Source organism: Ailuropoda melanoleuca, chromosome 13 (genome assembly GCF_002007445.2).
Source record: "Ailuropoda melanoleuca isolate Jingjing chromosome 13, ASM200744v2, whole genome shotgun sequence".
NCBI classification, from domain to species: Eukaryota; Metazoa; Chordata; class Mammalia; order Carnivora; family Ursidae; genus Ailuropoda; species Ailuropoda melanoleuca.
Genome location: NC_048230.1, coordinates 28,548,703 through 28,572,864, shown reverse-complemented (window position 1 = coordinate 28,572,864; position 24,162 = coordinate 28,548,703). Strand labels below are relative to the sequence as shown.

The window sequence follows — 24,162 nt, the reverse complement described above, 5'->3', positions numbered from 1 at the left end:
TTTTACCTGTTAATTCAGCATGATTATTAACAGCGCCCCCCTTTCAGGTGTCCTGGTTTGCGTGATAACTGTTTCTCTGATCCCCAACTGATAACCTCTCCAAGAAAAGGCTTTAAGTGTCATACGTGCATAGTACTAATTGAGATGATCTAAATTTAAATTTATTTTTAAAGAGTTTTTGACATACAGCCACTAGCCCCAGCTGCAGCCCACCTGCCTCCGTGGCGTTCGTCGTCATTCGATCTGGAGCAGGCCCTGTGTCTGCCAAGTACTGTTAGCAGGGGCAAGTTTGGCACGTCAGTTCGAGTGGGCAATTTGTACAATTCTGTTTTTTTTCTGAAGCTTTCTTTCTGGTCCATCTCCTCCTTTTTTGGGTTTATCTACCTAAAGTTGTGGTAGAACTTCCCAGCTCACTCTGTAAATCTCTCACTTAGATGTTCACCTGGCAGCAATTTGCATGTACTTGCCAGTCAAATCTGGGTGTCTTCTTAGTGAACATTGTGCTGGGGCCTGGACCAGGGGCCGAGGAATGGAAGGGGCTGAGGAGACTAGTCCGAAAACAAGGATCCAGAGAAGTGGTGACCTTATATTACATTAGTGACTAGGTAAGGCAAAGAATTATGTGTGGTAGAAGTGAAAGGGGTGTGTGTGTTTAAATTAGAGCAGAGTTGCTACCCAAAGGAGTTTCAGGTCAACTGAAACTGATCAAGTTACAACTGGAATTGCACAGCCTTTGTCATGGTTAGTAGGTTGTTAAGAGTTAGCCCTGAGTGCTCCTCTCCTCATGATAGTAATTAGTACATTAAGAGCTGTCTGTAAAAAAAAAAAAACAACCTACATTAAATGACTGCCGTAGGTACTTTTCTTCTCAAATCTTATAGGTAAATCATGCAGTCAGCTATGAAGTGATCTGTAAGGCTTCGTGAACACAGTATCTGAGATACACTGGTGAGACAGCGTAGAGTTATCATCAGTTTTGACCCCAGCAATGTCCTGAGTAAGGTTCCTGTAGCTGAGTAAGCTCTATACTGTTCTTGAGAAGGGAAAAGGGCTGACTCGGGAAAAATGGAGTACTGCAAATAGCCGGTTCTGGGCCCCTCTGACTCTAATCCACGCTAGTCCAGCCCGACAGACAGAACTATATGCTTGCATCAGAGCCTTTAGTAGAATTCTGAAAAATGATTTGAAGAGCAAGTGTATTTTCAGTAACTCCTTGACATCACCAGAGTTCATAGGATACCACATTGACTGCTCTCTTGGTCCAGTCTTCAAAAAAAAAAAAAACATAGCCGAGAACTACTGTGAAACTGCTTATAAACTTTTCTCCTGTCTCGGATTCACCAACTCAAAGCTTGATCCTTATGTATCAAGAGGTTGAAATAAATGTCCTATTTTTCTTCCCTTTTGGGGGGGGGGGCGCGTGGTGCAGGGAGAGGTAAAGGGCTCCTATTTCGCTGCTCTTTACCTGTACTCATGATCCATCCCCAAACCAGCTTCTCCTCTGTCCTCTATTAAAGTAGCCAAACCAGAAAGAACCCTCAACTCTAGTTTCTTCCTCATTGCCACACCTATTCATCACCAAGTCCTTTCAGTTCTGCCTTCTAAATATCTCTAGAATCCATCCATTTATCGGAACACCTACTCCCCTTCCCACTTCCAGACCACCATTAGCTTTCACCTGGAGTTCTATAGTATTAAACAATGATTACTCCCCTCTGATGCTTTTCTATATAGTAGCCAGAAAAATGTTTCTAAATCATAAACTTGACATGGTGTCCCATTATTTAAAATCCTTTGGAGGCTTTTTATTGCCTTTATAATAAAATTTCAACTGGTATGAAATTTTTAAGACCCTCCATGTCCAGGCCCTTCTGTCACCTCTTCTGCTTCATCGCTCACCTACCGTTCCCCACGCATCCCATCCTAAGACCTCTTCATTTTAATTCTTATTGACCAGTACTCCTGAATTTTCTCGCCCTGAGCCTCCTAATATTCAGTGTGCTCTGCTTGGAACACCCTCTTCCCCATTTTCTGCTGTTTATCCTTCAAATCTCAACTTAAATGCCACTTCCTAAATTTAGGACACCGTCGCTGACTCCACAATCCTCCATGTCGGTTAGGATAGGTTAAGTTATGCTGCAATAATGAGCAACCCCCAAATCTCAGTGGGTTAACATAACAAAGTTTGTTTGTGGCTCATACTACATGTCCTTCATGGCTCAGAGGAGGAGCTTTGCTCATTGTAGCTTCTCTGAGACTCAAACCAACTTGTAGTAGAAGCTCCCTCTCACATGGGAGATCATGATAGCTGAAGCAGGATAAAGGGAATATGGTGAATCATGCAGTTGCTCTAAAGCTCCTTTTAGAAGGTGATATATATATTCAGTTGTATTTCATTGGTGGAAGCAAGCCCTGTAGTCGTCCCTGCCTTGAGAGGGGGTCGGGAACTACAATCCTACCACATGCTAGAAAGAGAACCAGCATGTGTGGGGGTATCCCCAAGGACTACCGTCTCATCTCATATTTCCTCCAACATAGTAGTGTCATGCTTTGTTATGGTTACCTGTGACCTGCCTCCCCCACTCCAAGCTTTGTGGAGTTATGATCGTACTTGTCTCATTCATTACTCTCTCCATTGCCTTCATTAATGCTTGACACATAACAGCAGTTTGAAAATATTTGTTGAATGACTGCACAGAGTAACACTCCAGGATTTGGTACTTAGCCTATTATTCTTTTGTCTCTGCCATTTCTCCTTGAGGTCTCATCCCCTTGCATGCTTTCAGCAGTCATTGCCCTGAGGGTGAGCTCCATACCCTGACTTCAGTCATATGTCTCTAACTATACTTACTTGATATTTCTGCTTGAATATAAAATGCATATTTATGAGGGGCCTGGGTGGCTCAGTCGGTTAAACGTCTGCCTTGGGCTCATGTCATGATCTCAGGGTCCTGGGATCGAGCCCTGCAGGTGGGCTCCCTGGTCAGTGGGGAATCTGCTTCTCTTTCTACCCTCTGCCCCTTCCCCCTGCTCGTGCACTCACTCTCTCTCTGTCTGTCTCTCTCAGATAAATAAATAAAATCTTTAACAAACAAAATAAAATGAAATGCATATTTATTCTTGCAGTCAATATTTATTGATTACTTTATGATAAGGCATTATATTAATTGATTTGAGGATACGTCGATAATTAAGATAGTACTTGCCTTCAGAGGACTTATATTCTAGTATAATATAAGGAAGAGTGTAAAGAATCCTTAATACGTACACAATATACAAAATGCTATACCAGAGCAGAGCAGAGACAAGTGATTTATGGCAAGATGGAATTAGAACTTGTGTTGTTTCAACCACTGAATTCACTGGGCAAGTATAAATACTGTTCTGTGCCAGGTCCTCAAGATGACATGAATCAAGTTTTTATCCACCTCACAATCCAATGGGGAGACAGGTAGCTGAGGATGAAAGGGTAAATGGGATTTTAACACAGATGGGAGAATGACTGAGGGGTAAAGGGGATGGTGCAAAGGAAAGCAGCGGAGGCTTTCTTTCACGCATAAGCACCAGTTAAGCACCAGTGCCATGTCAGGACATTGAAAACATAACACTGAGGAAGACAATTCCTTCCTTAAAGAACAGATAGCGTATTGGGAGGAACTTACTATCTGGATTGCCAACCTGAGTCGATTTGTTTTGCCATGTTTTTGTTTTGCATCTTTAAGGATGGCTTTTGAGGGTAGAAAAGACCATGTATAGCTAATTTAAGGTTTAAACAATGAAAGGGAGCATATTAAAATTTTGTAATTTAAAACCTAGTTTTTCAACACAAAGGAAAACAAACTTTAAAAAAATCCCTTTACATCTCTTATTCTATTGGTAGGTCTAGTGAAGGTTAGCAGTTCCTTAAAAGGGGACTTTTACAACTTAATTAAATTTCTTTAAATATTTAAAACTATATTTACACATTTAAAATGTTTTATTTTCTCTTTGAAGTACTTCAGTTGTTTGTCTAACAAACAAAACATTGAGTTTCAAAATAACTAAAATTATATTTGTTTAGTAATAAATTAAAATACAACTAATAATATAAATATGGTGAATCTTAGATTACCTTTACCATTTTAAAGGCTATTAAAGTTATCCTTTGCCTTCCAACATAAAAACTTATCAAAATGAATTATTCAACAGTGTATTTTAAATTGGACTAGCAAGGCTAATCTATTAATCTTGATATGGTAAATTTTCTTAATTGTTACAAATACTTTTGAGACCAGGCATATATAAGTTGTCTTTAAATTTAATATGAAAAAACATTAATACTGAAGACTTGATTTACCTTATTTCTGTGCCTAATACTTAATTATCTATGGTTAAAAGATAACCACTAAGGAGTATCATGCCACCCCGAGCAAGATGGGTGGAGTGGTGGTTAGCATCTTGGTGCCCTGAGGTTATTTATCAACCAGAAAGACTGGGCTGGGATGCAGAAATTAATTCTTACCGTTGACATCTCTGGGGTGCCCTGAACCCCAGTTATAGTCACTAGGGTAGGAACCCCCACATTTATGAAAAGGCTGGTCCCAAGGCTGTGGGCACTTACATCCAGCTTATACATAAATTAAATCTTCTGTCTGGCTTGAAATTGTCACATCCTTGTCAGGATATAACAACTTCCTTTACTGCTTGCTTTAATTTGCATTTCTTTTTCACTATCTTAAGACAGCATACTATTATCTTTTTTCTGGTTCTAAAGATACATCTATCTGATCCTTTATAACCAACTTTAATTCTTCTGTGAACATTTTGACCATTATGGTCTGATTTTCCTGAACAGGATTCTGTTCTCTCAGTGTTGTTCCTGCTTAACAGAGCCGCAATTCTGATCGATAATAAAACGACATTCAGTTTTATTCTACCCATCCCTTGTGGCTTCATCTAGCTCTTGAGTCACAACACTGAAGTCGCACTCCTACATAGGAGAGATCATTGTGATACATTTGATGGGATTTGTCAGTTGATTAATGACCAGTGGCTCCTCAGCATGGCCAGGTGTGACACATCCAGCTGGTGGAGCTGAAAACAGCATTACCCTTCTTGCTCAGCCAAGATCCAGTTGTGTCATCTTGAGCAAGTCATTTAACTGTTTTGGGCCTCAATTTCCTCATTTTTTTTTTAAAGATTTTATTTATTTATTCGACAGAGATAGAGACAGCCAGCGAGAGAGGGTACACAAGCAGGGGGAGTGGGAGAGGAAGAAGCAGGCTCATAGCAGAAGAGCCTGATGTGGGGCTCGAACCCATAACGCCGGGATCACGCCCTGAGCCGAAGGCAGACGCTTAACTGCTGTGCCACCCAGGCGCCCCTCAATTTCCTCATTTTTAACTTGTAAGAACTCTTAGTTCCAAAATCCTAGTATCTGTTAAATTCTAATGTAGTAGAGTCTGAAATATTGGTGTTCTACTGTGCTTTGTTTAGGCATTGCTCAAGAATTAACTAAATTTCATCTTCTTGGAAATTGTCATAATTATGGAGAGCACTGGGATAATAAATGGTTTTACTTTCTTCCAGATCTTTGATGATGCGTACAAATCCCAGCTTAGCTGTGTGGTTGTGGATGACATTGAGAGACTACTTGGTGAGTCATAATTTCTGCCACTGTGCTATCTTCGCCACATTACACTAATGTCTCACAAATTGCAAGAGAAAAATAACGGGTATTTATAACTATAAGGCAATAGAAATACTTTTCTTTGTCTTACAGGGAATTATGTTATCTGTTATAGCTGAAGTCAGTGATGACTTAAGGCAGTTAGATATGCCTTATGACCGTAACTCCATTATGAACTGCTTTCCCATCAGGGCCCACACCTCACATTATTTTCTTTCTCGCACAGAGTTCTCTGCCCGTAATAAATGATCAGTAGTTTCCATTGATGGATATATTTGCTATTTAGTACCTCTGGACTGCTTGTACCCCAGAGTTTCCAGCTAGGAACTTTGATAGAACTAAGGGAAAAACGGGCTTATGAATGGAGTGAAATAACACTTGGGAGAAGCTGCAAGTTCTCTTGTATCCCAGTCTCTGTTTTATAAGAACGAGTCCCTGTTATAATGCATTTATTCCAGATTTATCTAATTTTTGGAAACAAAACTTACCTGTTTTATAAAAACAGAGACTGTGTTCCCTTCTTTACTTATCCCATAGAGTAATTGTGCAGACAAAAGTGGGGTAACAGTGTTGAAAACATTCTGAAACTTACAGGTGCTCTACAATAATTTTTAAAAAATTTTAAAAATATTGATTAACCATTTCTTATGCTGAAATACACTGTTGCCAGATACAAAGATGAATAGTAGAACAGTCCCTGCGTGCAACTCGTAAGATGTAATCTCCCAGTACATGCCAGAAAAGTGTTGTTACTTACATTTTATTTCATTGCAAAAATTAGATACATCTGGAATAAATGCATTATAATAGTGACTGGGGATGTTGTGATCACTGTATTGAAATTGAACCCATGTGGTGACTTCATAAACTTCTGAAAATACTACCCAACACCTGAGTAATCCCTTCTTAAGCTATCCAAAATGGTGTAGTAGTGATTTCAAGTTAACTGTTCTTACCACATTTTCCTCATGATTCTCAGACTTGCTTTAGGTCCTCTGTTATTTATTTTTATTTCTTAAGGCAATGTTTGTTATAAAGCAAAGACGTACCTATATATAATAAGGTGTATCTGAGGTCTTCTTAATTTGATAGTTTTATCTAGTGACCTGGGGTTTTTGGTCTGCTATTTTTGATACATTTCAACTCAGTTTATAGGATTATTTCTTTAAAAGCTTTTAAGCACAAACTCATAGCTCTGTGTAAATTCCTTTATCTAAACACAATTGAGATGTGTGGTCATAGCAACACTACTGTGTCAGGAATGTGTGCCCTCCGAGTATATTTTCACTTGTATGAATAGTTATTACCTATACTTGTTTGTTCATTTATTCAACAAGTAAACTGAGCCCTTACTACTGTGCTAGAATTATTAGGCTCTCAGAAAAAATAAGTAACATGCTGGTGTTGTAACATATATTGGTAAAAATTATTGCAAAGTAGAATGTGCCCTGTGTTCTGGATAATTCGGAAAAGGGAAAGATCACTTTTGACTTCAGAGGGCTGGTGCCTGAAGGTAGTTCTAAGCACAAGGCAAGGGTGCATACATATGCACTATGCAGAGAAAGCTGAATTTATGCTGAATCTTGAAGGATTAGTAGAAGTTTAACAGAAAGTTATAGAAAGTTCTCTGTTCTTCACCAACCAAGGACCATTCTTAGTGACTCTACCATCATTTCAGTTATATTTAATACCTTACTTACATTATTAATTGCTGTTTCCCCCTCTACTTATTTTCTAGTATGTTTTGTTGCCTGTGAGCTTACTGTATTACCATGATTTGCAGTAATTTCTTGGAAATGGTTGGTAAATACACCTGGCTATTTTCTTCATTAAAAAAAAAAACAACAAAAAATAAACTGTCTCTGAATATTAGACAAAGATGTCTACATGAACTCAAAAAGGATATTTAGAAGCTTTTTAAAAAATGTTACAGATGAGAGTTCTTACATAATGTTTTAAGCATTTAAGTTATTGGAGATACTGTTCTTCTAATTATCGTTAGTTGCATGACAGTTACTTAAGACTATGTTTACTCTTGATGCAGAAAAATCTGAATGTTTGGAATATGTGCATATGTGTATCGAATCTCTAAAACATAGCAATGTTTCTGTTCCAGATTATGTTCCTATTGGCCCTCGATTTTCTAATCTGGTATTACAGGCTCTTCTCGTGCTACTCAAAAAGGCACCTCCTCAGGTAAAAATAATATAAGGAACATTTCCACAGAATTTTTCCAGTATATTGCATATAATGGTGCATATAAGCTGCTAACTAAGCAAGTGATCATTAACATAAAATTCTGTTGTTGAGGGGCTTTGGAAAAGTCACCTGGTCTGGACTTCTGTTTTAAGGTAAATGATTTTCTTAACAGAGAAGTTTCCTTTCCGAAGACCCCCAAATCCTAGTTTCGATCAGTGTTCTGTTTTTGTTGTTCTGTAAATTTCCCAGGATGTTACATATCCCTAGCCACCTCCATCTCCCATGAGAGATCATGATATTCATGTAGAAGGGATTGAATATACATTCCCATTTGTTTCATTTATCATCTGATAGAATTTCCTAAGAAATTGTATTTGAGGATATTTATTTCCTATAGGCAGATTTTTCTTTTTAAAAAATGTTTGCAGTGAAGCTTGAATTATTTCTCTCGTGTCGTGTGGCACTTTTGAGGAGGGATTTCATAGCCAGCATCCTTGCTCATGTGGTTGCATTTTTACTGATGTAGCTACTGGAGACTGGTGATTTTGATAACGCATTTAAAAGTAATCTATGAGGTGGGGCGCCTGGGTGGCTCAGTCGTTAAACGTCTGCCTTCAGCTCAGGGCGTAATCCCGGAGTTCTGGGATCGAGCCCCACATCAGGCTCCTCTGTTGGAAGCCTGCTTCTTCCTCTCCCACTCCCCCTGCTTGTGTTCCCTCTCTCACTGGCTGTCTCTCTCTCTGTCAAATAAATACATAAAATTAAAAAAAAAAAAAAGTAATCTATGAGGGTTGGCTAAATATGTTAATTACGTAGAGGCTGCCAGAGCATGTTTGGCTATGACACAAGACACCAATTCTCTTGATTGATTTTGTGTGCTGTAACCTTTGAGAAATGCCAAAGACAGATAAAGAGGTTAAGCATTAACTTGAAAAACATCTTAATGTCTGTATGGGAATCTTGTATTGAAGTTATAGATTTTAACTAGGCTGTATGGAAAATATTTCTTGTTAAGTTGATGAATCTGCTTTTTAATTTAACAGTTAAAATTGTGTGTGTGTGTGTGTGTGTGTTAGAACTAAAAGTGATGGACTTGTCTTGATTTTCTGGGATTTTTTTGGTTCTTTGTATTTCTAGAATAGTGAAAAGAAACATAAGGTACAACAACCTTAAAAATTTACTGCATATATGCACTGTAAGGATTTTGTAATCATTTTTCCATAAACTATCATTCCTGGTATTTGGGAATTAGCTCATGCTAAGGCTGAAGTTAGAGAACTGGGTATATTTTTCCCTTCTCTGATTCCTGCAATAAGTATATAAATAGATAAATCTAAAGCTGCTGGAAAAGAGGCGCCTGGGTGGCTCAGTCGGTTAAACATCTGACTCTTGATTTTGGCTCAGGTCGTGATCTCAGGGTCCTGGGATCAAGCCCTGCACCGGGCTCCCCACTCAGTGGGGAGTCTGCTTGTCTTCCTCTCCCACTGCTCACACAGGCACACTCTCTCTGTCTCTCTCTCTCTCTCAAATAAATAAATAAAATCTTTAAAAATAAATAAAGTTGCTGGAAAAAGTAAATAACCCCAATATCCATATATATCACATACAAAAAGAATCCTTTCCTATGACAGAGCATTTTAAAAATTATTAGATTGGGAGACTTTCTCCAGGCATTTAAATTTATATCTTATTCAGGGGCGCCTGGGTGGCTCAGTCGGTTAAGTTTCTGCCTTTGGCTCGGGTCATGATCGCCGGGTCCTGGGATGGAGTCCCACATCTGGCTCCTTGCTCAGCAGGGAGCCTGTTTCTCCCTCCACCCCTCCCCCCTGCTCATGCTCTCCCTCTCTGTCTCTCAAATAAATAAATTAAATCTTTAAAAAAAATAAATTTATATCTTATTCAGTCTTAGGTAAAAAGAATTTATGCTAAAATTCATTTGGGAGAAGGAAGAATTATTTTTCAATGATATTTTTTAAACTGCTTGTCCTTTACCTTGGTAAATACATACATTTAAACAGAGAGAATTATTTGTAATCCAAAATAGATACCGATAGAAATAAATAGAGCATATTAAAAACACTTGCAGGATTTTGATTAAAGACTTAAGAATAACTTTCCATTTTGTAAAAATAATTGTAAAATTCTTGAGGAAAGGAACATTACCTAATGTTTTCAATCTTACAGTGTCTGGCACCAGTTTATACGGGTGTATTTCATGAACAACTTATTCCACAAAAAATACAGACAACTTCTAAAGAGATTTTTTTGAGTGTCTGCTCATTTTGGTGGCCTTAAGTATTTTGTATTGTTGTATTTGGCAAAGTATGATTAAAGTGAAAACATTCAAAAATAAATAAATGTCGAATGGTCACCGAGCACGTGAGAAGATACTCCACATCATTAGCCGTCAGGGAAACGCACATCAAAGCCACATGAGATACCACTTCATACCCACCAGGATGGCTACAACCAAAAAGTCAGATAACAATAAGCTTTGCTGTGCATATGGAGAAATTGCAACCCTTATACACTGCTGGTGGGAATATAAAAATTGTGCAGCCTTTGGAAAATAGTCTAGCAGTTCCTCGAAACGTTAGAGATAAAGATACAATATGACCCAACAATTTAGGTATATACCCCAAAGAAATGAAAATATATGTCCACACAGAAGCTTGTAGATATGTTCAAAGCGGCATTATTCATAATAGCCAAAAAGCGGACACAACCCAGATGTTCACAAAAACTATGGTATATCCATACAATGGAATATCATTCAGCAATAAAAAGAAGTGAAGTCTGATACATGCTGCAACATGGATGAACCGTGAAAACATGCTAAGTGAAGCCAGTCACAAAAGACCACAGATCGGGGGCGCCTGGGTGGCACAGCGGTTAAGCGTCTGCCTTTGGCTCAGGGCGTGATCCCGGCGTTATGGGATCAAGCCCCACATCAGGCTCTTCTGCTATGAGCCTGCTTCTTCNATCTGTAGAGGCAGAATCTAGTAGATTCACGGTGGCCGAGGGGTGGATAAGGGGAGTGAGAGGTGCCTGCTAATGGGTGTGGGGTTTCTTCTTGGGGTGTTTCACATGTTCAAAAATGGATCATGGTGATAGTTCCACATTCTGTGAATATACTAGACACCACTGAATTGTACACTTGAAATCAGTGAATTGTGTGTTCTGTGACTTCTATCTCAATAAAACAGATACTTTAAAGAAGAAAGTGATTGCGTAGCTGCTTAAGTGATGAAAGGAGGGTTAAAGGGAGAGCTAGAAGCAAGGAGTGAGCATCCAGGTACATGGCCCAACTTGGGAGAAGTCGTAGAAACAGGGATTGGATCATTAAAAAGGGATGTGGAATGAATTTCTCTAAGGACTGAAAAGGAAGGATATAGGAATATATAAGAAGTCAAAGATAGATCTGGTTGCCTTAGTGATTGGAAATGGCGGGGATTCTCTTTTAAGGGTTACCAGCCTGTCATTAATCAGAATTCGGTGACTCTGACCTGGACTGCTGGATGATGGCCTACTGTGTGAACACGTCAGTGGCCGGAGAAGTAAATGTTTCCAATATATCTAGTTGGCGTACATTTGACAAAATAAAAATATGCTTTCTCTGTACCACCTTGCTTTTTAAACTAGTATGTATTCTCTCAGGAGAATAAGGGAAAATTTTCGGGCTGATCCAGTGTCGAGAATATTTGTCTTTATAAAGTGAAAGCATTCACTTCACCAAACCATTATTTGTGTCAGTTTTTCAGATGTTTTCAATTAAATATTAAAAGTGTATGAATCTGAGTGTTGTAGAGCCACCTAGGGTGGAAGAAAACTATTATTTTTATCACCGTCAAGAAAACAGAGAATTTGAAGGCATTTTTCTTTAAAAAGAGGAACTGTACATTATACAATATAGTAATCATATCAGCCACAGAATCCTTAATATTGCATTTGTTGTAATTCCAGCTTTCACACAGAAAAATTATGTGTGCATGTGTGCACATGCTCAAATAAAAGAATCCTCAGGGGCACTATGTTGTTATGTATCAAGATATTCTCTTTTCTCCTCCTCCCCTCCCCCAACCCCCCTCCCTCATTGTAAATTGGCTTATTAAAACTGGTTCACAAGCCTTCTTTTCCCTTTGTGATTGCTTTGGTCTTGGATTTTCAGTGTAGGACTAAAAATTCAAGTCAGATTTCAGTTACTAGGATAATTTTCTTTGAATTTTAAATTTTTCTAAGTAAATGCATAGATTTTTAATGAACCCGGTATTCAGTGGGTTTGCTTTAAATTTAGCTGGAGAGTTAATTTCATGATTGATTTATTAGCCCTTTGAAAGTATAAAAAGTGGTATCTGTAGTTCATGAAGACTGAAAAACATCATCACATTTTGTTTAGCATCTTTTTAAAACCAATTAAAAGCTTTTCTAAAATGGATTGAACAGGAGAAAATAAAACATGTTCCCTAGGTCTTTATTTCAATCAAGTTGCCCTGTGTTGTGCAGGAGAAGAGATCGAGGGGGGGTAGAACACTGAAAAGGGCTGTCCCAGCAGGGAGCCACGCCGGAGAAAAGGGCTGCTCTGAGAACTCCCGGCCGCGGCTCAGAAAGCCCCCGGCTGGCTTCATCTACATGCAGAGTCACACAAGGCATGGGGGCGCTCACCGGCACCACAGAGGTTTCACATGTGCTTCCCTGCTGATTCCTGTGAAAAGCTAACAATTGGCTCGGAGGGTAAAAGACCACTGCAGTTCACCCTCCCCGAGCTGGATGTACAATTTGTCCAGTGTTAGGAAATGTCCGGCTTAGCAGTGAGAGGCTTGAAGACACCCCTCCTTCCAGTGAGATTCCTAAAGCCGGCTCTTTTACTCAGTGACACTGGGGCTCTTTTCAGGTTTTGCAGATTTATGGAAGTTGAGGAGAATGTGCTTTTCAACACCAGGAGGATGAAAGCCTTAGTCTTAATGTCAAGGAAGAAGCAGTAGGAAAGCCGTAAGGCCAGGTAAATCTTCCCGCAACGTGTAGCACTGACGGCTTTACTATTTCCCTCATTGGGCCCTTCTGGCGCCTTCTTTTTTTCTTTTTTGGGAGACAAAATAAAGTGCCCGCAAAGGAACTCTTCAGGCTCTAAAATGACATGACTTCCTAGTTTCCTCAACAAGTGCGGGAGTAGTTAGTTAAGCCCATTAACCTGACTGCTTCAGTGCTGGATTCACTTGACACTTTGGGGAATCCCATTGGAAGACTGCATCCGTGGCCACCAGAATGGCTTTGTCATTTATGGAGACCCATTCCTCTTTGAGCTCAGCGTAATAGTATATAGAAAACGGTAGCATCTGTTGAGGTAAGTCAGGTAAATGGCTGCCACCACTCTCAGCCAGACAGAGGCGCAGCCCGCCACCCCCACCCCAGTGCCTCCCAGCCTTCCCCAGGGCTGACGAGAACCGATACCTTAGTCCACCTATAACTCCTTTGCAGCATACCAGTTGGAAAACTCTTTGGAAACTGTAAACTCTTACAAGAGAAGACCACTCTGAATTCATAGCAGTATTACTGAAGGAGAATTCAGACCTAGCGGTTGTTAGAGTTTTAGGTAAAGTAAAAGTTGTTGAAAAAAAACAACTTCCTCACTGCTCTGGCACCTAGGAATATTACCTGATAAGAAAGAAGTAGGGTTTAGAGCCGGGACTGGCATCACGTACCAATAAAAAACTGTAGTGAGCTGCGAGTGGGAACTCGGGCAGGTGTATCTGTTTGTCCCATGGATTTTGTTTTAGCATCACCAGTCCCTGGACAAGATTGCTCTTCGTGTAATCCTGACACGACGTCTGAGTACAGTCTTACTTCAGAGATGTTATTAGGAAGTCTTGGTAATATTAAGCAACTCTTCAGCCTTTGGGTTGCTTCAGTGAAATAAGCAGATAATGGAAGAGACTCCAGATCGTGCAGGCCTAAACATGAGTATCTCCCCATCTATCTGTTCAAAATTAACTCTGGCTAATGACTACAATATGACTCAATAAGATGTGTAACCACTTTGGGAAAGAGGTGTAGTCAATCTGCCAGACACATTCATCGTAATCACTGATGTGATGACTTGTGCATTGGACTGCTTTGTTGAAGAAAAGCTGTATGATGGTTGACAATTCAGTGGCCCAGTTTTTCCATTGATTCAGTCAGTGACATTAGATGGCTACTGTATTTTATATAATTCCCTATACTTTGCTTAGTATAGTAGGTTGTCTCAGAAAGTTCTATATAAATCGAATATATATATTATATATATATGTAGGATGATTTCAGATACATAAAAAGTAGTGCAAGAAATTTGGTGAGTCCTTTTATAAAACATTGCCACAGATACCTGCTGGATAAAACCATGTTTTCAGGGGCACCTGGCTGGTTTAGTCGGTGGAGCATGTGAGTCTTAATCTTAGGGTCATGAGTGCAAACCCCACGTTGGGTGGGGAACTTACTTAAAAAATAAATCAAGTACATAAATAAATAAAAACAGACACACATTTAAAAAAAACATGTTTTCAAAATAGGGTTTTTGGTTTGGTAGAGTGCATCTATAATAGGTATTAATGAATACAAAAAATTATAAGACATGTATACACCATTTTCAGCTAATTCAAAATTAAACATCTAAAGTTTAGTCATCGGGGAACTGCTAATGGGGCTGAGACACAATACTCTATCCCTGACAGAATGTGTTCGTTGAGCCCCATTGCCATAAATATATTATTGCGACATGACGTCAGTGTTAGAAGTGTTGATTTTAGTGCCATAGTATTCCACAGTGCCGTAAATCTTGTTGTGAGGACCCCCTCTGCAGAACTGCTCTTGGAGTCAGAAAACCTGAGTTTGCGTGTTAGTTCAGTCAACTTTGAACTAGTCCCTTACTATCTTTGTGTATTTCTTCATCTGTAAAATGGAGGTAATTCTCCCTGCCTTACCTACCCTATTGAGGGCCAGCGAAGTTAATGTATAGTGAAGACCTCTGTGAACATGGGGACTGCACAGAAGGTACTGATGCTTTATTGTGAAAAGCATGGGGTTACTGAAAAGTAGGAACCTGCCGTTGTCCACAGAGCATGTCATTTGTAAAGGATTGATTTATAGTCTTATCCTAACATCTTCGAAAAGAGAACGGATGTTCTCTTGACTTGAATATTCCCATTGCTTGGGGCCGAGGGTTGACCATCTCAGATTCTGTTTGTTCCTGTTTTGTGGCTGTTTCAAAGTTCTTAGAGGGTCTAATATTTCATTAAGGCTATTGTATGGAACTAGAAATGTATTTTCCAGTTTGTTTGTTTATTTTTAAAGAAAAGAGGTGCCAGTCCACAGACTCTTTTTAGCCTGTATGACAGAAAAACTAAAGAAAGCAACTGCTATATGTAGCAGATCATCAGAAAGTGTGTTGGAGTTCCAGCCTGGAGTGCCCAGGCACAACTTCCTTCATTCTCAGTACGGAGGGAAAAATAATAAGTATGCCCCTATCTCCCATGTGCTGGAATTTAGAAGCATCCTAAGTACTCTGGTTTGAGAATTAGAGATCCCTGTAATAAATGAAGAATGAAACAGAGACAGGAATTTCAGGGCTCAACAGGGTAAGGAGTAGAGGGAGGAACAGGGCTTCTGGCCATTGTCAGCTCCCTGAGGACACTACCTGTTACGTTTATCCTCAGCCTCCAAGGACTGGCCCACCTACTTGCTTTTTCCCTGCAGCCACCTGTTGCTTGTGACTAAAGCTCCCCTTTTCTCCTACCTCACAGTGGACCAGAGTAGTGTCTGTCACCTCTCCTGCCTTCTTGTCCCTGAAACAAGTACATAGATCTTTGGAGATTTCTTAGGGCTTTATACTGCGTGGCATAACAACTGTTGGGCAAGAAGAGCCAGTAAGAGAAATCTTACAAAAGGTCCAGAACAATCTGTCAATATTCTGATAGTTATTGCGGTGTAGATGGAACAAGGTCTTGATCTTTTTAAGTCGCTGCTTGGTCTACAGTCACTACTTGGTCACGTCTTCATCTTGACAACCTTCCTTACCCCTCACATTGGGGAATGGAAAGAGGGCTTCCACAGGCAGGCTCCAGACAATCTGAGCAGCTCCACCTTTTCTTTCCTTTTTTTTTTAAACCAGCTAGGCTATGTGGGTGATGATATTTACTACAAATGGGGTATTTTTGAAGATGGTGGGTCTTAACTACACATAGAACTAACATTGGCAGTGAAATAAGAGCACGGGAGTTAGAATTCAAAGACTTGAATTAGAATCCAGTCACTTTGGAGCCTCAATTTTCACTTTTCTAGAATAGGAACAGTAGAAATATTGAAGTTGAGAATGTGAGAATTAAATAAGATAAATGTTTATTGTAGTTCTCCATCAACTGCAAAGCACAACTCAGTTATTAATTTATTTTTCACGTCAAAGAAAACTCTGACTCTTGTCTTTCCTCACACAAAAAATATATAAAACCAACAAAGCAACCAACCCATATCAAAGGAGCTCGGCTCCACACGGCTACTGCTGAAGAAACCAGCCCTAGAAATCCGGAAGAAAGAACATAGTAGCTTTCTCTGCCGGCCATCTTGCTCCCTGCAGCCCCTGCCTGCCTTAGCCAGCCCTGGAGCAAGCGGAAGAAGGGGGCCGGTTTCCAGAATAAGAGGGGCAATAATGGGAAGGGAGGACAGGGAGAAATATCTAGGTGACCACAGTCAGATGGAAAACTCTGGCCACCCAGCTAGTGACCCATTGTCTATATAAACTGAGCCTGTGTCAGAAACTGCCTGCATAACTGTCAAGTCACCTTTCACTTAATCCTGAGTTACTCTCTGAGTGGATTTCAGTCAAGGAAAAAAAGGACTGGGGGTGAGGGGGTGTAATGCCAAAATTGTGTTCTGATGATTGCCTTTATAGCAGCGACCCCCAGCTTTTTGAATGCGTACCCTTACCTGTAAAAAAAAAAAAAAAAAATCTGAGCTTATCCTCCCAACATTTTAATACATCTCTTGTTCTATAAGATGATGTTCATTTTATTTTATTTTTTTATGATGATGTTCATTTTAAAACATAAAAAAGGAAAATTTTTGAAGAATGCGATCAAAAATAGAAATAAAAGGAAGTTCTATTATTTCCCCATCTTAAAGGCACCTGCTGTACCCTAGATGGTAGGATTTCGGGTGATTCTGTTTCTGCTTTATTGCTTCCTATATTTTATAATATAGTAAGCATTTATTACTTTGTAATCAGGAAAAAAGAAAAACTTAATGTGTATACTATTGTTTTCATTTTTAACTAGCAGCATATAACTGTCAAAATTCTTTAATTCCAATCCTTCCAACTGATTTGCTGTTTGCTTAACAAGGTTAAATGACTGTCCTTTGCCCCTAAGCTTGTCTATATGTAATTTTTTCTTTTTAACATTGTTTTTTCTTGTAAGGCTGATTTAATTTAAGGTCTGGTCTGTAAGACGCCCTGTGATCCTAAGAGGAAAAGTGTGAAAGTGTCTCATGCCTCTCACAGTTGTCCTTGGAGACCCACCTGGCATTCAGCTCAGTGTTGTGCTTCCAGTAGGAACTCATGATGCTGGAATGCCAATGCGACCGAGGTTGCCGAAGGTAGATGGTGACAGTTTGTATTAAGTTCCACGGAAGGGCAATAGGAAGGTTTTTTTCCCCATCCAAAAATATTTCTTTTGACATGCAAGTTTGAAATATTACTTTATAGAATCTATGCTTATCCTAGGATGTGCACTTAATAAGCATTTGTTCCACACTGTAGAAATAAAGGATGAATGAGACATTGTACCTGCCCTCAAAAAGCTTATAATCCAGGACCACCTGTTTGGTTGTGCAGTTGGTGAACAAAGTGTGTACAAGATCAAGTGACAGTTGAGAGTTAGCATTCAGCCCACACTTCGCTCACCAAGCATCCGCCCTGGTATGGGGCTGCATCTGCTCTGAGTGGGGTTGCTGGATTTGATATATGCAAATAAAGGACATCCAGTTAAATATGAATTCCAGAAAGATATCAGATAATTTTTGGTATATCTCATGCAGTGTTTGGGGCATATTTGGGTCTTTATCTGGCAACCTTAGCCCTGAAAGTTACTCCTACAAGGTGCTGGGCCTTGGGGGGGGTGGGGCAAGGATAGCTACAAGCTTCTTTCTAGTTCATCCACCTAGGAAGGTTTTGTTTTGTTTTGTTTTTTAAGTTAACTGAGTCTAACTAGTATCCCTGTCACAATCCAGTGATGGAGAGAGATGTGTAAACATGATATATCTAGTTAAGTTTTATAAGTGGTGTGGGTTCCAGTGGAATATAAAGGAAAGCACAGTCCATTTTACTGAGAAAATCTGCAAATGTTCCACAAATAGTTCTTGATCTTGGTCTTGAAAGATGGGGGGGGGGCAGGTTATCAGGGCCATTGTGTCACGGTAAGGCATTCCAGCTCTGAAGCAATGAGGAGAGATGGTGAAGGATGCCTCAATGCCAGAATGCCAGAATTAGCAAGTTTTTATTATTTACACACTAATGGATACTTGGAAACGTAAGGATATGTTTTGTGTACAGTTACTTATCTCAGGCTTCATGTGGCATATTCCATTTCCCTGGAGACAAAAATAGGAATTCGTAAGAAATCAAAAGCTTTATTTTCAAATGATGAAAGCTTAACCTCTTTAAATATCTGTTGTTAAACTTTAACCTTTTTTAAGAGGAAAAAATTGCTATATACATTTTTGGTGTCTGAACTGTGTTAGAGAATAAGGATCATCATTACAAATCATATGCACGTGGGTCAGTAATATCAGGTGTAACAGCAGGAACTGTTGGGATGTATATAGCTCTGTGCAGGTAGTCATGAAATAGGTCCAGTGTGCCCTGTTTTGTTTTGTTTTTGTTTTCTGTACCTTTTCTTGTTCTTAATGGTTTTGCTATTAGCTGTGACTTGCAAAATCGCATTGTGTTAGCCTACCTACCTCTGATGGTTCCCACTTTTCTCATTTGCCGCTTCTGGTCAGCTGTGAACTAAAAAAGGCAACCACTGGGACTCACGAGTTGTTTGTAAAGTTAGAATAACCAGGCTGCAAGAGCTGGAGGAGCTTTCCTGTGAACAGGGCCACATTATGATTTACAGGGGCCCTTTCCTCCATTAAAAAAAAATCAGAATTTTATTTTCCAATTGTTGGCATTTCAAACATTTTCTTAGGGCGCCTGACTGGCTCAGTCAGTGGGGTATGTGACTCTTGATCTAGGGCTGTAAGTTTGAGCCCCACGTTGGGTACAGAGTTTACTTAAAAATAAAATCCTTAGGGGCACCAGAGTGGCTCAGTCGGTTAAGCATCTGACTTAATTTCAGCTCAGGTCATGATCTCAGGGTCATGAGGTGGAGCCCCAAGTCGGGCTCTGCACTGGGCGTGGAACCTGCTTAAGATACTCTCTCTCCCTCTGGCTCTCCCCCACCTAAAAAATAAGTAAAAATGAAATCAAATAAAATAAAATCTTTAAAAACAACCGTAATGACAAAACATTTTCTTTGACCTGAAAGGTCTCTTTGTTTTCTTCTGATTTTATAAGAAAATAGAGGGGCACCTGGGTGGCTTAGTTGGTTAAGTGTCCAACTCTTGATCATGGCTCAGGTCTTGATCTCATGGTTGTGAGTTCGAGTCCCACGTTGGGCTCCACACTGGCCATGGAGCCTACTTAAAAATATATATATATATGGAATATTTTTGTGGGCCCTTCCAAGTTTTATGGGCCTTGGCCACTGTGCCTAATGGATAAGGTGGCACTAGCAGTGAGTAAAGTCACTTTGAATCTCACTTTATTTTGTTTTGTTTTGGTCTTGGGATTAGAGGATTTTTGTTTATTTCTTGGTTCTGTGTTCTGGATAGCAGAAATTGTTCAGCAGATTGGCCTCCAGTTAAGTGAGGGCATGCTGATCCGAGTTCGAAAACGTTGGGACCTGCGGGAATACACGGAGTTGTGTCTGGTTAAGTGAGGGCAGAGTGTAGAGAGAAGGCAAGTTTTGAAATATCTTGGACATAAGAGGTCATTGCAAACTGGTAGAAAACTCTGGACAGCGTTTCGATAAAGAGGAAAGCTGTGGATAAAAGTTACAGAGGTAGAAATTAAATGAGAAAAGAAGAAAATTGACCCGATTAGAGCATGAAGGTCATTGTAAGGCGCATCAAACTAAACATCGAGAGAGGGAGAGAAACTTTCTGTGGGTGCAAGACTGAGGAGTTTGGAACTGCTAATGAATCAGTGGTCATCTTAGTTCAGTTTCTAATGAGAACTGTTCCTTTCGGCATTGACAATACTGTGGCATGATCAGTACAGCTTTATTTTCTTAATTTAAACTTTTCTCCTCAGAGCTCAGAGATCATAATTCCTAGGTGATGTGTCTCCCTGACTCATAATTAAGAGATCAGCCATTGCTGATAGTTAAAAATTGCACAGATGAGAACAATGGACAGCAAAGCATAATGGAAATATCTAAGAGGCCTGAACTCTAGCTTCAGCTCCCTGCCTGGATATAAAAGCTGCAGACAGGTCACTTCACCTCTCATCCCAGGTTTCTCATCTACAAACTAACCAGGGGAGGACTCGATCATCATTAGACGAGGTAATCTTCAAGAGCTACTCAAGTGTGAAATCTGATGATTCAGTGTCTTTTTCACAAATTGATCCTAAAATATTCTGTAATATCGTAAAGTGATCTGCTCTTGCCTATAGTAATTATTTTAAATGATTTGAGGTGAAGTTTCTCATTTCATATCCAGTCTGCGTTGTGAATTCCCCTCCTTTCTGTCCTCTGCCCTGCTAACAGCACCATGAGGTAAACTAAGAATTTGCTTCAGGGGAAAAGCTAATGGAGAGTTCGAGTTGTCTGCCTAGTTGTAGCATGATTTATTTGAAACATCCTTCCTTTGGTATTCAACTTAAACATTTAACCACAAAAAAAAAAAAAAAAATTACCAGACATTTGAGCATGAGAAATCAGAAATGCATACAGAATACTGTCCTGGCTCCTGGTTGTTTTTAATGGTAGTCAGTTGTCTCCCTTGTTTTGGAGAAACCAAGAGTTGTAGGAGATGCTTAATAATACTTGTTATTTCACTAGCTTGAATTAATGGCTTCTAATGAATCTCCTCTTTTCCCTGTTAGAGTAGTCTGTATTATCCAATCAATAGCTTAACTATTCACCCATCAGATGATTAACTAAAAGAAAGAGATGACAGCCTTGTGGCATCCACTGACATTGTAACTGACGCATACATGCCGTTCATTCTAGATTATTTTCTTGAAAACTTGTTATAGCATTCCCCACGTGCGGCTCCTAGGTACAGACTCTGAACTGGTAGATAGTTATTTTCCTATTGAACGCTTGGTATAACATGCATTTTTCCAGGGCCAGAACAGAGAATGTGACAAGGAAGGAGTGCTCTGCATCCTCGAAGCCTGCAATGAGATCACCATTCACTCTTTCGACACAAATGTATTCACTTCTCAATATGTACAAGGCACGGTGCTAGCCCCAGACATATCAATAGACCCAAACAGACAAAAATCCTGTCCTTCTGAAGGAAGGCCAGCAATAAATACAATAAATAAGTAGAGACAGTAATTGAGTAAAGTATTTTGCATGTTAAAAGGTGATGCATACTGGAGGGAAGAGAGCAGGGTAGAGGGAACTGAAGAAGGGGTCTGCAGTTTTAAATGGTGGAGCACGGGGGCGGGGGGGCCGTATGGACCTTGTGGAAGACGTGACATTTCAAGCAATGCTGTGATGTCAGGGAGAGAGTCACGTGGATGTAGAATGGAAGAGCATTCCAGGTGGAGGGAGCACAGGAGTCTCTTCTATGTGCCGGGCATGCTGTGCTAACAACCACAAGGACAGAGAGGAATAAAACATGGCTCCTACCCCCAGGGAGTTGACAGGCTAGGAACAAGATTCAGACTTGCAAATAAGGGCAGAGATAAAGTTGTATAAGAACTATGGTGGGTAGAATGTTTTCTTAAAAGTCTCTGTGTTGAATAATGCAAACTAAGTAAAAATGTGTGAAATTCTTCCCATTTTGTGAATGAAGCTTGGATACCTGGGGAAGTAAAGCATGGCTTCCTGGGAAGGCTCCTTCACACCCCTGCCCTGAACTGTCTTCTCCCTCAGAAGCCTCTGGCTGAGGGCACTCACTCTCAGCCTCTGCCATGACTCCTGAAGGCGATGGTTGATCTTTAGTTCAGGCCTCGTCTGGGCTTCCCTGGAACCCTCGTCAACCTGCACATCGGTGCTCTCCTCTTCCCTGAGAGTGAATCTTGGGAATGCGCTCTCTGTGCATCATTGCCAATCAGTGCCCTGTGTTGTGGGGGGAGGGATTTGCAGACAGCCCACTCTCGCCCACCCAGCCTAACCCTGACCTAACCGTAGCGTTACGGAGTCCTGACATGCAACACAGATGTCCCTCAAGACTGTTCATTCAAGCTCGCACCTCCTTTCATTCTCGCCTCCTCCGAAAGACTCCCCTTCGCCAACCTTCTCCCCTTCGCCAACCTTCTCCCCCTGGCCCCCACCAGCAGCCTGACAGGGAGGTAGGATTTTTATCCCATGTGTATGATTGAGGAGGAGACGATTTCAGAAGTGAAATAATCTGCCCGAAATCACACGGCTATGAATGACGGAGCCTGTCCTTTTGCTACTGCCCCAAGCCACCTATCTGTCAGGGACTTGCCGCTCCTTCTTGCTGTCTGCCAGCCCTGGGCTTGCAGACTTGAAGAGCCAGCACTGTCCACCGGCCCCTGGACCTTCCTGCCCGGAGCTGCCAGGATCCTCTTTCTCTTCCTCACTCTTCTGCCTCCTCAAGAACCTTCTTTAGTTTCCTGTTGCTTTTTATATCAAATCTCCTTCCTTAGTTAAGCATTCTGAGTCTTCCTTTCAGTGGCTGCCCACTCCCCTCTCTCTAAAAAGACTTCATTTTCAGCCCTGAGCGCTCTGCTCAGCTGCCTCCACCACCCACATAGGATTTAGTAGCATTAGAGACCCGTCCCTTCTCCTGCAGGACCGCCTCTGTATCGGTGACTCTACAGTCTACGGGAATCTTCGTAGATGCCCCCACTCCAATGAACCTGTCCCCTTATGCTCTGTCCCCTCGGCCATTATTAGTTTGTGCTTGCTGATGTGTTACTTGGTCCTGATACCTGAATGTGTATTTGCTCTTCCCAGCTAAGTTATACCCACTCTGAGGACACAAACCAAATCTCATAATTCCGTGAATACCTGAACAGAATAGATTCTTCCTAATGGTCTGATCGACTCGTCTTTTACTTACTTAAGGGTTTATAAATTCTTAATATTCTGAAAATTTTCACTCTCAGTTAGAAAAACCTCAGATTCCAACAATCAGAGAATAAAATTTAAGGCCCCCAGCACGCAGCAGTTTTGAGTTGCACTTTTAAACTCACTTCTTAATCCATTTCAGGGTTCCCAATTGTTCACAGTTAATTCTTCTTACCGAGAGTGTATTACACTTGCTCAGCATTGAATGATATGGAAAGAATGGCCTTTCTTTACTGCATAACTGACTTTACTTTTGTTCACAGGTTAAAATCAGCCCTTCCATTTCACTGCAGTATTATATTGGTGGCATTTTTATTTAAGAAAAAAAGCTTTCTTCCACATGAACTTTTGTTACAAATCAGTTTATTGGGGCCAGTCAATGGGCAGGACCTATGAAAGGGTGTGGATTATCTGGTTAGTCCTTTGTGTGGCAAAAGGCTTAGATACTGCTTAGTACTTTGTTCATTCTTCATCATGTAAAGAAGTGTTTTTTTGAAGGATCAACACCTGACTGAGCCCTGCCTTTTTCATGGAAATGTTTTCACCTGAGTTGCTCCTTATGGTACCAAGAATTAGTTAACTAATACTTATTTAACCTTGGAACAATGTTTATCATAATCCGATTGGCAGATAGTCATTTTATTTAGGTCCGTTTCTTTATTGTATCAGGAACTAGCAAATCTCAGTAAAGAGTATGCTGGGAACTATTTTTTTTCCCTTCAAATGAGTTATCATTCTACTTTTTTTCTTTCCGTCAAGGGCCATGTTTCCATGCTGTAGACTTGAGACAAGTAGCCGCACATTAATGAGTTAGATTTCCAGCCTTGGGTTGAACTCTACTTTTATTTTTAAAGCCGGCTTTCCTATTACATGCTGCTGGCAGCTTTTCATCCAAAATGTTCTCCAATATGATTTACTGCATTAACACACTCAGAGTTGTCTTTTCATGATAAA

General features: G+C 40.2%; 1 protein-coding gene across 1 annotated transcript in view; it reads left to right on the top strand.

Annotated features, from left to right (window-relative positions):
• NSF (N-ethylmaleimide sensitive factor, vesicle fusing ATPase) overlaps positions 1 to 24,162 on the top strand; it is a 117,403-nt gene that overhangs the window by 82,129 nt on the left and 11,112 nt on the right. Inside the window, exons 15-16 of the mRNA XM_019809479.2 lie at positions 5,569 to 5,635; positions 7,785 to 7,864. Of these exons, the coding sequence (XP_019665038.1) occupies positions 5,569 to 5,635; positions 7,785 to 7,864 (147 nt within the window). The remainder of the gene's footprint in view (positions 1 to 5,568; positions 5,636 to 7,784; positions 7,865 to 24,162) is intronic.